The 15,318-nt window shown below is 37.4% G+C and overlaps 1 protein-coding gene across 9 annotated transcripts in view; it reads left to right on the top strand.

The window, feature by feature from the left end:
* Positions 1-15,318, top strand: part of LOC144601427 (fibroblast growth factor receptor 2-like) — a 152,499-nt gene that overhangs the window by 56,810 nt on the left and 80,371 nt on the right. For 6 of the 9 annotated variants that reach the window (XM_078413531.1, XM_078413534.1, XM_078413533.1 and 3 more), the window contains one exon: positions 12,429-12,664. In XM_078413531.1, coding sequence (XP_078269657.1) covers positions 12,499-12,664 — 166 coding nt within the window. In that variant the 5' untranslated portion in view covers positions 12,429-12,498. Of the gene's footprint in view, positions 1-9,685; positions 10,078-10,553; positions 10,650-12,428; positions 12,665-15,318 lie in introns of those variants that run through there. The other 3 variants (XM_078413530.1, XM_078413529.1, XM_078413532.1) reach the window with 3 other exon arrangements.

Raw genomic sequence — 15,318 nt, 5'->3', positions numbered from 1 at the left:
TAGCACCCATCTCACACAAGCATTGTGACGTCACAAGCTGAAGACCTTGAAAAAAAAGGTTAAAAATAAAAAGATGTAAATTTGTAAAGGGTAGACACCCAATAGCAGCTGCTTGTCCATTGTGACATCACACGCTGAATACCGCGGTGGGGGGGGGAAGGGGGGTCAGCTCGAGCTCATCTCACAGGGGCATTGTGACATCACACGCTGAAGACTAAATCTGCACCGCAGCGCCCCCCTGAAAAGGGGGGGGGGGGGGGCAGCGCTTTAAAACCTCTGTAACTTAAAAAACACGCGACCAAATTAAATGAAAATATCACGGCCGAGCGAGCGCGAGATTGGCGATTGAAGCGGTGCAAAAACCGTCGCGCTACGGTTCGCCGTTTTGCCGCAATCGCTGTTATCTATATACCAGGCCAAACCCCAAAAAAATACATACACATACAAGATCTGAGTTTTAATAGTATACTAGAACAAGTGTGCCCGTTCAAAGCGGGCCCGTTGGGCCCGTGCCCACACCCAGGGAGTGGTGGAGGGAGGGAGGTGTTGAGGATGGAGGGGGGGAGGGTGATGAGAGATGGGGCGGTATTTGTGGAGGGGGGAGAGAGTGAGGGTGGATGTGGCCCGGTGGGGGGGGGGATAGCTGGGAGATGTTCTCCCGTGTGTGGGAGAGAGGAGAGAAGCAAGGGGAGAGAGGAGAGGTGTGCCGGTGATCGCGGGCTGGCGCCGCTAACGGCGTCCATTGTTTTGGTGCGAGTGAGGAGATGCCGCGCATGCGTGCTGAGTACAGAGTGAGGAGATTCCGCGCATGCGTACTGAGCACTGCCGCACCGCAGCGCCCCCCTTCTGTCAAAACTTCGATAAATGAGGGGGGGCAGCACCTTTAGACCTCTGTAACTTAAAAAATATGCGTCCGAATTAAATAAAAATATCATTTTCCAGCAGCGAACCGCATGCTGATTAAGGCTTTTCAAAAATCGTGGCGCTACGGTTCACCGTTTTGCCGGAATTGCCGTATTCAGCCGACATCAGTGGAATATATATACAACGCTACAAGATCTGAATTTTAGTAGTATATAGATAGATAGATGCGTTAAAAAAAACACCCCTCTTATCAAATTAGACTACAAAGCAGAAAATTTGTACTGCTGCCTAGGTGTGAGCAGCTAATTATTAAATGGAATGACTGTTGCAATCTTTTTATTTGGAAGAAACGGTTGCTTTCACTTTAGCTAATTGTTGTAAGTCTTTGTCACATCATGGGATGCAGTATGATAGATGAATGATGGGTGTTTAAATGATGCGGCAGTCTAGTTAATTACATTTTAGTTTCCCAAGAGTCCGGAATGAATACCCTGGCTTTAGTGTGAATCATTATATTGCAATTTTACACTATTAGATTACTAACAGAAATTGTGGAACAATAAATTGGTCTGAACTTTCTGTAATACCTCCATGCTGTGTGTGGAAATGCGCTTTGAATGCAAGCTATTCAACAATATTCCATTGCACTTGCAGGACACATTTCTTCAGGTATGTAGTTTAAGATCCCATTCAGCAGATGTTTTTTCCATGTGAAAAGTGTGTAGGTCACAAAAACAATAGATATTGTTCACAAAATATATTAAGTGGAAGTACATTGATTCCCTCCAAATATTTATATGTACATATATATATATTATATATAATGCTTACTTCTTTCAAAGCCACTAAAAAGATTGGTTTATTATAGCTGCACGAGGCACATTAGAATGGATGTTCACGCATTTTCTTTTGAACATTTGGGAGTACTATGGGAGGGAACGTTGATTCGAAGACTGTGAATTTAAGTCCTTTCTAGAAACCAAGGAATCTTTTACTTATATTCAGGCATAAATAAAAGATTTGTCACGACTATGTTGAAGAAGAATTCTTCCCAATAGCTCAGCCAGTATTTATGTCTTAACCAACTCTAAAGCATTCTCTGTGCAGTACTCTAAATTTTTTAAGGGATCTTGTGTGTAAATTATGTGCCATGTTTGCAGTGATACAGTGGTGATTACAGAGAAGTAAATATATTTCAAATGTAAAATACTTTGTGCCATTCTTTGAGACACTACATAAAAGCCAATTTTATTTATTTTATGATCGTTTGACAGACACTAGTTGTCGAGTGGGTTCTAACCTGGATATGACCCCATTCAGGGTCTTCCCAATGATCATTTGCAGTGTCTCTCCATTCTCCCAACCAGCTCTGTGGTATTATCTCTTACATAAGGGAAATCTATGGTGCAATGAGAGGAGTTCATTGTCTAAAGATAAAGTAGCAATTGAACGGAGAAGTTAGTTTTGGAAAAGTAAAAATTTGAGTTTTTTGCTGAATTGATTATTCAGATGCATCCTTGAGAATAGAGAGAAAACTGCAAATTTGTGTTGAAGATAATGTCTATGGAAGATATAATAACTTTAATTCAATTCACCAAAGTTCACATTATTTTTATTAAAACTTGTTAGAAGAAAGTTGAATCAAACTTAGCCTGGGGACTGGATACTTAATAATTAATAAATTTAAGTAAATTGCAGTATTATTGTTTGAGAATTGTTTTACCCATATGAATTGCTTCCAGCGAACACAACTTTTCACCAAAATCTAATGCCAGAGTGAGAAAATGTCTGCAGCAGCCTGTCCAAATCTTTTAGGAGATAAGAAGGTAGACTGGACTGTTCTGAATCCAGATGGTGGCCAGGCCTTGTCTTAGCTGTTTGGCGACACTGCCCAGAGTTAGCACAAGAAGGTTAGTATGATATAAAGTTGCCAATTAGTTACATTTCCTTTTTAAAACAGACCATCATTCTTAATGATAAGAACAGATTTTTTTTTTCCCTGTGCTCTGTTTCCTCAGTCATGTTCTAGTAAGTTTTATCACATGATAGATCCCAGTGTGTATTGGTCCCAGTGATGACTGAATTCAGGAGAGAGGGGAAAGCAAGCTTCAATTTTGTCGTGATTTTTTAAGCTTAAATGTGGGATAATACTGATACTTTGCTAAAGTAGTAAAGAAACCAGTTAAATTAAATAGTGTTTAAACTGAAGTAAATAAGATAAATGATAATATTATTTAATTCACGGAAAAAACAGATTTAACATGGATTACAATGTAGGAGGTGTGCCACATCTGCAGCCTGTGGAAACGTATTCTGAATAGTGTGATCCCAGGCAACAACATCCACAATTGAAAGGGATTTGTAAAACAAGAGTATGGATTCAGTTATGTGGTAGTTCTGCAGTCTAGTTTAAGTCTCCATTCCCAAGGAAGGATAAATGTGCCTGGGAGGAGGTGTCAGGAATATTCACTCACTCACTGAGCTATTGCTGTATGAGGAGAGATTGTGTAGAATGGGCCTTTATTCTCCAGAGTTCAAGACAATAAGAGGCTATTTCATTGAAACTCACAACTTGCAGGTCATGACACAGTCGGTGTTGAAAGGCCGTTTCCTCCAGCTAGAGAATTTGGAACTATGATTTTATTGAATTGTGGAATAGCCTTTGATGGGCAGTGTAGCCGACTCGTGCATCTTTTTAAAACTTTTTCTTGAGAAACTAGAGAAATATCAAAATAACACTCCAAATAGTTTTGTAATTTTTTTGGATAATAAATCTATTATTTTTATAAAGTGTTTCAAGCAGTGTGAAAACATTCTCTCTCCACTAATGAGAGATCCATAAAACTCTAAATGTCAAATTACAAAAAACATGGTATCTATATTGTACAATGGTTATGGTACTTATTAAATGTACATACAGACTTCCCACATAGAATTAAAACAATACTGGAAATATTCAACTGGACAAGCATCTGTGGAGCTGGAATCAGTTACCATTTTAGGCAAAAGACCTTTAATCAAAACCTACCTTAATCAGGATTGTATGCTGAGATTGACCTACATGAAAATGAAATCCCTTAGAAGGAAGATCACCATTATCAGTCTTTTGTGTCTTTATTGTATAAGGGCCCAATGCCAATAAAGATTTTGACACCTTGAGTCTGCATTGTATTTTCAACTGTTATTTCTGGCTGCGCCACTGGGTGGAGCACTCTGGTAAATGGCAAAAAGACCTGAGCAATCACACAGACATCACAGAATAATTGATATATATTGGTTAATTTTGGGGGGGGGGGGAACAATATTGACAATTGTAAAATCATCAGAATATGGAGAAATTTGGGTCTTTAGTGAAATATGCCTTTTACACCATTAGGACAAAGTACAAATGTTAAGTAGGAATTTGGGTATGCAGTTCAAGGGATATTTCATTTCTGAGTAATAAACGCAGGTAAGGACACTATCAATGGGGCAATTATGTCTTGGAAGAATGACAAAGAATGACAAAATAAATGTTAGAATTGAGCCATGCAAAAAGATTTTAGGCAGTAGGAATGTTTATATTGGAAAAGAGGAGACTAAAAAGATATCAAATTGAAGTATTAAATTCCAAAATTAGATGGTGAAACTAGATCCGAGACTCGTGTTGAATATTAATATGTTGCTACAAGAGGCTTGAGAATTGAGAAATAAATTGGACTAGTTGAGTTAGCGAATAGCTTATCCGGGGAGATGGTGTAGATGTTCTGCAGCAGGCATTTGATAAGTTTTTCCGATGGTGCAATAGTCTGGAAAAAAACAGTTCAGCAAAAAGAAGGCACGAAGGAGGAAGTCCAGTGGTAAGTCTGTGACTTTTGGAGTGACGATTCACAGGAGCTGAATAGAGCTGTTTAATATATATTGTGAACAATCTATAAATTGGAGATGATTTTGATCATTATGTGAAAAATATTGGAGATTTACATAAAGCTTCACTACTGCTCTTCTTCAGACAACTCATTTCTGTAATGGACATTTTTTCCAACAGTAACCTGTATACATTGATAATATTGTAGCTAAACAAAGTGGTAATGATAAGATAATTCCCCTGTAACTTAGGCTTGAAACCAATCCTGAACCTTGGGATCAAGTGAGGTTAATTTCATGCACATGATATGTTTGTAGCTATCTTCCATTCGCTGGATTTTTAAAAGGAATTACCCTGCCATTATGAGGCTATGTTTTACAGTTTCTGTTTTCTCTACTCTTTAATTAGACTTTGTTTTCAGAGAAAATTAATTTTGGTGGTGCACATTAGGTTTCTGTGAGTCATGTGCCCCACCCAATGGCTGGGGTGGTGTCATCACAACTCTGTTTACAGTGTAGACTGATTGAGCAGTCTGTTTCTATCGTATATTTTCTTTGTATAAAATGAGAAAAATGGAATATTAATGCAATTGGACAACTGTAAAATGTTTATGGTATGAACTGATTGAGCCTACTAGTCTGTTTCATGTTGATTACTCTTTGTGTAATATTGTTGTTGAATGACGGCAACATTTGTGCGTATTGTTCCTTTTTTTATGTGAAGAAAAATATATGGTGTTCCAAACCTGGACACATCTGGAGTTGTAATCGGCGTTTCAAAATCAACATATCATGCCAGGCTCCTCCTCCAAACATCTACCACCTATTAGTTTTTGATACACAGGGACGGGATCAACATACCTGTGGTTTGAGTGATGTTTTTGTAGGTGTACATGATGTTGCTCTACAGCTACACAGGAGCAAAAATAAAGACTCAATTGCATTCCACATGGGTTGTCAGTCAAAATGATGGACAAGGTTTGAGAATGAGAGAGAAATAATGCAGACCAACCCCCAAGCAGCCAGTTATGAGACATTGTAGACAATTCTAGTTTTTATGTGTTTTTTTAATAAAGTAGTGACTTTATTAAAAAACACACAAAATAAAAATGCTTCAATAAGCTTTATCTATAAAATACTTCACCTAACTTTTTTTGCAAGTATCCTCCATCTGGTAATTTCTTATTCTCACAATTTCTTAGTATTCAAGTGATTTAGGGAATAATTCTTCAACTTTGAGGTTTTGAAGAGAAAGCATGCACAGTTGAAACACACATTAGAAATACAGGCACAATCATTACATGCTGTTTTCTGATAACAAGAATATCTGTGTGTGGAAATACACTAAACATTGCCAGTGGCCAAGGGGAAATAAGAACATTGCGCTTGCCATTCGCAGCTAACTGGTGAGCCATTGCTTGGAGACAAAAGGGATTGCAGATGTTGGAATCTGGAGCAAAAAAATACAGTGCTTGGAACTAGTGTGAGATTTGTGATTCCGGTGCTGAGCAGGCGAACTGGTTCAAAGGCTAATTCAGCTGGTCTGTTCATATGTTCTGCTCTTGACTTGGATTTGAATCAAGCATGGGATTAAAAAGCCTCTAAAGGTATAATGACAGAAATTCAGTGTGCCAATAGAACAATTTATATCATCCATTGATTTGAATGACAATGTTGTGAGCAATAGATTTCAAAAACACAGCTGCTTTCCTAGCACCCAGCTCCATTATTCCTTCCATTTATTTTAAAAGAATTAGCTTGGCTTGATGTTTTTCTTGTTGTCTTTTGTAGCATTCATTAACCTTTGGTCTTCAAATTTCCTTTAACGTAAATGAATATAGAAACTTGCCGTGCATTATGACATATTAAAGTATGCTGATATAGAGGTTGAAGGGGAAGCTGTACTGATTTAGTTTGGGATCATTCATTTCCTATATCACTTTTTAGCAGCCCTCGTTTACTATGGTTTATAATGACATTTTTCAAGTGAGGTCCCAAATAAAAATGTGTCTGCCAGTTTTTTTTATACTTGCATGTCAGGTGTGTGCCTGTGTGTACATGTGCATTTTCTAAAACGTGGTTTCATGAATGTCTTTTTGAGGTCAGGCTAACAATCCGTTCCGGGTGAAACCCTGACACGCAAAATTGGCTCAAGCACTTCTGGTCTGGATTCAAGCATGTGCATCCGATATTTATATGGCATCAACCCTATTGGGTCAACGATGTATAAAATATTCTGTGTGATACTCTATTAAAAAATACCAGATTTACCATCATAGAATGTCATTGTCATTCAAATCAATGGATGATATAAATTGTTCTATTGGCACAATGAATTTCTGTCATTATACCATATAAATCTTTAACTTGTAACCAGTAATTTTCAAGGTTTTATCATAAAGTTTGACATTGAAGAGTTCATGACAACAGTTGCATTGCATTTCAATATCTTCGCAATTGTTTGAAGAATATTTGCCTTTTGATTGGTCTTGGACCAGGATAGCTCCAAACGATCTTGAGACCACAGACTCCATTTGTAACAGGTCCAAAACCACACGGTGTTCAGTATAAGCTCGCAATGTTTAGAAATATTTTACATTTTGAAGGCTCCACCCTTTTTTTTGTTTCTTCTCTCACTCCCATACTGTCAAAATATACTTTTTTAAGTTATTAATTGCAGATTAAAAGACGTTATATATATATTTTGTGGGAATAGGCTTTGGCTCAGACATTCTGGCACCATTGCCTGAATGAGTTTAAAGTATCTTGACTGCTTGGATCTTGCCACTGTAAGTAAGCTTGAAGCACAGGAAAAATGAGCTCCATTCTTCACAGCGTGCTAAAATGTGGTTACATTAGACCTGCTCAGAGTAAGGTAACTCCTTCTTCAGACTGAAGAAGGGTCTTGCCCCGAAACGTCACCCATTCCTTCTCTCCAGAGATGCTGCCTGTCCCGCTGAGTTACTCCAGCATTTTGTGTCTACCTTTGGAGTAAGGTAAGGTTCTGTATCATAATTTTGTTGTAAAAAAGCAGTCTGAAACCTGATGTTTTGGTTTACTTGATATTAAACCTTTGTTTTATGACATTCTTTAGAAAAGCGAGGTTTTGGTTTTGAAATGTTTGCTTTGTTCTGAGCTTTCAATAAGTTGACAATTTCATTGTAAATTGATTTGGAATGGCCTCAGATTCAAATCCCAACTTGGGTTGAGATGATTAACCTTAGCCAGATGGTGATGGACGCTGTACCAATTAGCTTCAAGTTTCTGAATACGGAAGTTAAAAAGTAACAAGTCAGTGTCCATGTTCCTAAAAATTGTTCGATGACTCCTGCCGGGAAATTAGCATGTTTTATTGGTGACCAGAGAATAATTTGAATTGTGATGCTTCTAATAGTTGAATAGTCTGTTTGTTCTTTCTGTCCATGCTCACATTAAAGAGTGGCACATTGGCAAAATATCATGGAAGTGGGACATTGCCTTTCTGAAAGCTCCCAAATAGTTCTTCATTTTCCACAGAAGTGATGAAAATATTGCATTGATTGTGGTGCGTGTTGTATGAGTATCAGGTGTGTGCATCTTGATAAACCGCTTTTGTAAAAGCAAATCTTTTCAGAAATGAAAATTTTATTCCATACTCTTGTCCCATTTAATTAATTGTTCAAAGTAAAACATTCAGGGTAGTTAACGTAACAATATTCTTATATCAAATCAGTATTTTCTTGCTTTCCCAGTACTATGACAAATGCATCGGCATCCCAATTAAATGATTAATCGATAGCCTGCAATTCCAGAATATCTCTGCACTTTGTTATCGTAGTGTATTGTTCAACTTACCGCCTCTCATTAGTGTCCTGACTGCCTTTTGACGTTTTAGTATGAAATTTATAGCGGCATATTTTTTTAAAGGAAGTCTCAGGGGCCTTTCAGGAGTTTAGGCTACTTGAGATATTTTGTCAGAGAAAGACAAAATAAAATGGATCTCCTATAGGGAGGTGAAGATATGTTGAATGGGGTCCTTGTCAGTCCCTGCTTTTGGATAAGACTTGGCCATTGTTCTCTTTGCAGGCTGAACTGTCACCTTGAGCCTCTGATGGCTTTACTGCACTTTCTCCCTAATCTGCTGACTAGTGTCTATTTGTCCATTCACACTCCACTGGGGGGCTCAATAATGGGCTTATTAGCTATACCATTCACATTCAATGGGACCCTGAAGGAGTTCCAAAGCAGCCAATCACTTTTCAAAATCAGTGAATAGATTATGGCCACATTCAAAAATGTAATTAGTGTGAAAGATTCCCCAAGCTTGCAGCAATCTGCCTTTTTTTCTCATCGTGATGAAATTGTTTACTCTGCTCATTATTTGTATTTTTTTTATTACGGACATCCCTTTTGTTTTAGTTTTCCACACTGTGCAATTACTGTTCCTTTTAAGAATTTGCCAAACTTTGCTTCAATGGTAAACCATTTACCTAAATGAGCTGCTGTTGATTGATTGCTGTCCTTCAGACTAAAGCAGTAAACTCCCTGAATCGCTGTTAAAGGAAAAAAATGCTGTCTGCCTTGTCATTGAGCAACCAAAATAGTGCATTCTGTACTAATAGGTAGATGTTAATGAATGCCCCATTGTCTTGTGGCTTCCTGTTCCTACGTTCGTTTTTGCTATATGAATGCAGCAGCTACTAGTCTTTCAAATATTTGTTCATGTGTTGGGATTAAACTGAGTTGAGGGGCATGCCAGCAAACTGTGCCAAGTTCTACATGCTGTGAAGTAGAGGAGTTGCAGCCTGGCCCACAGAGTTAAACATTACTGAAAAGTGATTTGATTGGCAGAGGCAGTTTGCTCTGCTTGTTTGATGATGAAGCTCGGTTCAGGAACGGGTTCAGATTACAAACAGGGGGGAGTGACCAAAGAGGGGAGAGAGAGGGAGAAAAGATTTGCAGACACCACAAGGCTTTTGAGATTGCAGCGAGCTAGTGAATGAAGTGTATCCAAATCCAGGGCTGCAGAGTCTGCTTTTAATTCTGTTTTGTTGCCCTCTTTGCTTTCTTACAATACTACTGTCAAGAGAATTGTTATCTCTTGTAATTTAGTTTTCTTTTTTTTAAATAAGAGAGAGTTCTTTGGAGAGATGGATGCCCGTGTTCATTCTGCCAGAGCCGCATGTTGGATGTGTGTGTTTGGGTCATGGTTTCATTGATCCAAGTAGTTGATTTTTCCTCGGAGATCTGTGGCAGTTGGATCCAAGTAGTCCAGGGACAACTGTTTCCAGAAGACTACCCGGGGGAGCCCACATTCCTTGCTTTAATTCATCCTGTGCATACGCCTGCTGTGGGGTACGTGGGTCATATTCTTGCTGTGCAGTTAAGGTAATTCTACTAAGTGGTGTTGGATTGCAAGCAATTATTGTACGCCAAAAAAATGAAAGAGAATGTAATCTTTAACATCAGAAATACAGTATCTTTTTATTTCATGCTTTGTTTGAACGTAACATTGTGGAGTCGTTAAGGGATAGAAAAGACAATATAACTGGCTGAACAATAATAATGTTTCTGATGATCATTTTTGATGTTAAATTTCATTAGTCACTGCTAAACAAGTGCTCACTTGCAAATTGTACATGGAGATTTTGTTAGCTTGAAGGAATGCAGTACTTCTCTCAGCCTCGCCGCCTTTCCCATGTTTAGAATAATTTGGGCAGGTATGTGATGAGGTGAAAATGGCTTGCAGAGCGGGTGGCATTGAGGCCATCAATCAAATTAACTTGACAGCTCCTCCCCAATGTAGTCTGTGGAGGGAGACAAAGTTCCCTTTCAAAAAGACCAGCTTTCACTGTAACAGAAACCGTGTAGGGTTGTTGTACATTTATGTGTTTCTGCAACGGGCCAATATGTGAACGGTCTGAAAAACATTGGTGACCTAACGTTGTATTTAAGTTGAGGTATAAGGCGAATAGAACATTATTTCCGTAATGTGATTTTTAAAAACTTTTCACAATGTGGTAATTTTAAGAATATGTATTTAAATGTGAATTTCTTGAGAAACTTCATTTTTTGAATTATTTATTCAGGTGTGATATGAAACTGTAATCCATTCTTTATTACCGCACTTATCTATCACTTCCTTCAATGGAAGAGCAATACTTTGAATAGAATTAATTACTAGAAGAAATAGAAAATATTAGTTCTAAAATGAAGAAAGTTTGAACTGTAGCTCATTGTAATCTAAACATTGGAACAGTTAAGTGATAGGTTTGATTAGTATGAAATGAACTCCAAGAAACATGAAAAGACCAACTGCCAACCATTAAGATGTATTTTCGTAGCAAACACTTATATGGATATAAATGCACGGATTAGAATTCCTGTCATTTATAATACTCAAATTGTCTTTTACTAGGTTTAATTATCTAAAGGTATGTTAATTAAGCCGAGCAACATTTTAAAACTAAAAATACATTAAATGGAAAATGAAGAGTGAAAATATGAAAGAAAATCTAATTGCTTCAAAACCATAAATAGCAGAATATTTTTTATTAATTTCATTGACAGAAATGCAAAGCTTCTAGCATTGAGTGAGATTGTTTGAGATTTGCTCTCGCTAAATGTGTGATTCATTAGCAGTATATGTTCCATCTGAAACACTGGCACATCAAGGGGATTATAGTCAGATGCTTTCCTTAGTATATTGATCTTTGAATTGATGATCACCTGTTCCGTGTAGTCATCATGTAAGCAAGATGTGTTTGGAGATATTTGAGTCCCCTGAAGTGAAAAGCATTGCTTTTAAGCTAAGTGTAACTTCATCTTGATCAGCAATGGAACTCTTATAAGCAGAAAAATGCAGTATAAGATAATTTAATTTTTCAGTGATGTACATTAATACTGTCAAGCCAGTAAGGAATAGCCAGTATCTGAATTGTGTTTCATTCTGTTTCAGTAATTAAACATAACTAATATTTGGTCAGGTACGTTGTTAAATTGGGTTTAGTCGGCTTTATTTAACCGCAGTGTTTGGAGGCAGATATATCATGCACGTTTATTCTTGAGCAGATGTTTTATTTCCCTCAGTTGATTTAATGTTGTGCACGACTTTAAATCTTGAGTTGTATGTTGACTTGGGTCAGAATATGCATCACTCGGGATGTAGAGCATGTGCAAATGCAGTCTCCCATGCTGTGCTTCTGCATTGTTTGCATCCTCATTTCTAATACCAACTGGGGGAAAAATACTCGGGGATTGCTTGCAGTCAGTTTAACTATAATTCTAACAAAACACTCTGTTTGTTTAGTGGAGCAGTTCTAAGCCTATTTTCCAGTAGGATTCTTTTAAATCTCCATTACAGCAAGAACACAAAGGGGAAACTAAATGAAGAAAGCACAGGAAGAATCACAGAATATGAAATCTTTCTATCGTTTAATCTTGTTAATCATTTCACTGAATCCATGATGAATGGGTTTCTACTTTCCAAGTGTGTCTGTAGAAATAGAAAAATGAAACTTTTTTAGAATAGTTTTTCAGTTTTTTCTTAAACAGTATACATGTTTTTTTGTAAATTCTTCTAAGTTTCCTTTGCAACTTTTCGCAGAAATAAGTGTAATATGATTTATTTTTGCTCTAATGAGTTATTGTCGCAGTTGTGAAAATAACTATTTTCATATTTGCAGATTAAAGCAGTTTCTACAAATGTTCAACTGACAAACTAATTCTTATTTCTGCAGCCTTTCAAGTGAGGAGTTACACGGTTAAGAAGAGGATACTTGTCTTTCATGCCTATATACAAGAATTCAGATGGGATTAGAGTCAAGATGGAGTTCCAGCATCAGTATAGCTATCTTCACTAACAGGATGCCTAGTTGTTACTTAGTCTGCTGGGCCATGTTAACCATGGCAACAATAGTTGTAGCACGGCCACAGTTTAAACCTGCTGATGGTGCATCAGAAGCAGAAGCAGAAGGTAAGCTAAATTTCATTGATTTCAAAGCTGAATTGATTTCAAAGGTGTGGTTATATCAAAGAAAAAGAAAAATCTAGTTGAATATCTAATTAAATACCCAAATGCTTCTCATGTTTCTTAGGAATTTGTTTTTTAATCTCCCAGGTAAATAATTTTAATTTGGTAGATTGCAATCTTAACTGGAGGACAACTGAAACTATTTGCAAAGGTTTTAATCGTGTGTGCTATTTTGAACTTTTGGCTTTTGTGACTGACAAATTCATACTGGCTGGTGGTTTTGTTTGAGAAAATTCAATGTCTGTCAAAGTTTGATTTTATTTTCAAGTTTTGCTTGTTTGTTTTCTTTATTTTAGTTCCTAATTTCCCCATAGGGAAGAAACACAAAAATTCATATACATGAAGAAGGTGATAGCATTTTTCTTTCATATCATTCACCAGACAGTGTAATTTATTTTCAGCTGTTTTCCAATGTACATTTTTTCTATATGAATTGATAATTATTTTGCTCGTGAATCTGAGTCCTTGCAGTGGTCCCACCAAGTCTGTGGCAGACATGATTCATTTGAAAAGGTTTCTTCAGATCAACTCTAATGTTTAATGGTGATATGCACAATGTTAATATGAAGTCAATGAATTTGATTGTCTACATTCTAACCGTGAGTGTTAGGATTTACTATTTCATCTGGTAAAGTTCCTGAAATTACAGCAAAATCTCTAGAAATTTTGAAGGGATGTCAGGACATCTGTTGCTCGTCTGGTATATCCTTCAATGATCTGGGAGGCTTTTGCAACTCATTGCAAGCAACAGTTTCAAAGCAGCATCTCATACTGAATGTTACCAAATACCCACAATGCCACGTTTTGACTAAATGAGATTATCTTAACTGATTGATAGATTAATTGAATGAAGATTTATATCCATGGGTCTGTCGACAGTTGAGGGAAATTGCAGTCAGTGTTTTTGCTTGGAGGTAATCTGAGAATATTGGGAGAACAGTTAGGTTCTCATCACTAGTTAATGAGTCTTGTGTTACATTCTTTCTGCTCAGAACAAGAACATTTTAGAGATATTTTAGTGACAGGTTGGTGTTGGAGACAACTGGTCAAGGAAGCTGTCATAGTCATTTGATTGTATAAAGCAGAGAATGCAAGGTAGGGGAGGAGCACTAAATATTGTTAGTCTGAAATAGAGCTTTAATTTTATCATTTATGTGAGATGAGTTTTGCAGATATTGAATGTCTTTCAACATTAAATACTTGAGGAAATCTTTCATTTGCTAAAATGCCTGCTTTTCATAGAGCCATTCAGCACGGATACTGACCTATCAGCCCATCTTGTGCGTGCCTCCAAGATGCTCCATCTAAACGAATCCCTTTTGTCCTTGTTTAACCCATATCTCTCTTAATCTTTTCCCCTCAATTGACCTGTCCAAGTAGCTATTAAATATTGTTATTATTTTCATTCTATATTTGGTTGGATAGATAATTGTAGTTAATTGTTAATTATTTAAAACTGGGAGATCAAACATGCTAGCTCTGCCCAGCTAGGATGATGTTCCTGCATCAAATTAAAAGATGATGAAAACAATGAAGGCTGCGGTTGTAATAAGTGATCGGTGCTGTAGATTGAATTTTCTCCCTCCCGCTTGGGGAAATGCCTGGCCTCCACTTGGCAGCTGCCCAAATTGAAATATTTGAAATCACAAGTTCCCCATGTGGAGAACTGAGTTCAGGCCCTTGTCTTGTGACTGCATGGTGTTCCTGAGGGTGCATTGTGACTGCATTGGTACGTTCCTGGGGGTGACTTCAGAGTCATACACTGTTTAGTGTTGCAGTTCTTAACAGACAGATTTGTGAAAACTGTGAAATTTATAGTAGACACAAAATGCTGGAGTACATCAACGGGACAGGCAGCATCTCTGAAGAGAAGGAATGGGTGACGTTTCGTGTCGAGACCCTTCCTCAGACTGCTTAGGGATTAAGGGAAACAAAAGACCCGAAACGTCACCCATTCCTTCTCTCCAGAGATGCTGCCTGTCCCGTTGAGTTACTCCGGCATTTTGTGTCTACCTTCGATTTCAACCAGCATCTGCATTTCTTTCTTACACAAATTTATAGTAGACTTGTTCAAACATAAATATATTCATTTTCACTGTATACATTGTTATTTAGATTCCATACTTCAGTTTTATCAGAACACTGTAAATTCTCTCTGCCCTGTTCTTTCAGTCTTGCATGTTTCCTGGCTGGAAGAGCCTGAATTTATATGCCTGGAAATCTGGGAATGATTTTTTACTATTTCTGTAATAACTATATCGACTTGACACCTTGCTCCCACAAGTGGTCCACAGTGAAGTTCAGAATCTTTTCAGTAAAGCCAATGGAACTGGGTTTTGGATATGAAGTAGAGCACATAGCGTCTGCTCACAGCATAAATAGAAATGGAAATGGGTGTAAATGCTCAGCAGGTTAGGCTGCATTTGTAAAAAAGAAACAGAAGCATTGAAAATCCTTCATCAGAACTGAAAAATAAGAGACACCCCGTTTGTTTTGAATTGTAGTGAGATATATATATATAGGGCAAATGGAAGATCTCAGGATGAAACCAGAGTTACCTTGCTGAAAGGCCTATTTCCAAAGTCGATATTAGAGAG

This window comes from Rhinoraja longicauda, chromosome 16 (assembly GCF_053455715.1).
Source record: "Rhinoraja longicauda isolate Sanriku21f chromosome 16, sRhiLon1.1, whole genome shotgun sequence".
Lineage (NCBI taxonomy): Eukaryota > Metazoa > Chordata > Chondrichthyes > Rajiformes > Arhynchobatidae > Rhinoraja > Rhinoraja longicauda.
This window is presented reverse-complemented; position numbering and strand designations above follow the sequence as displayed.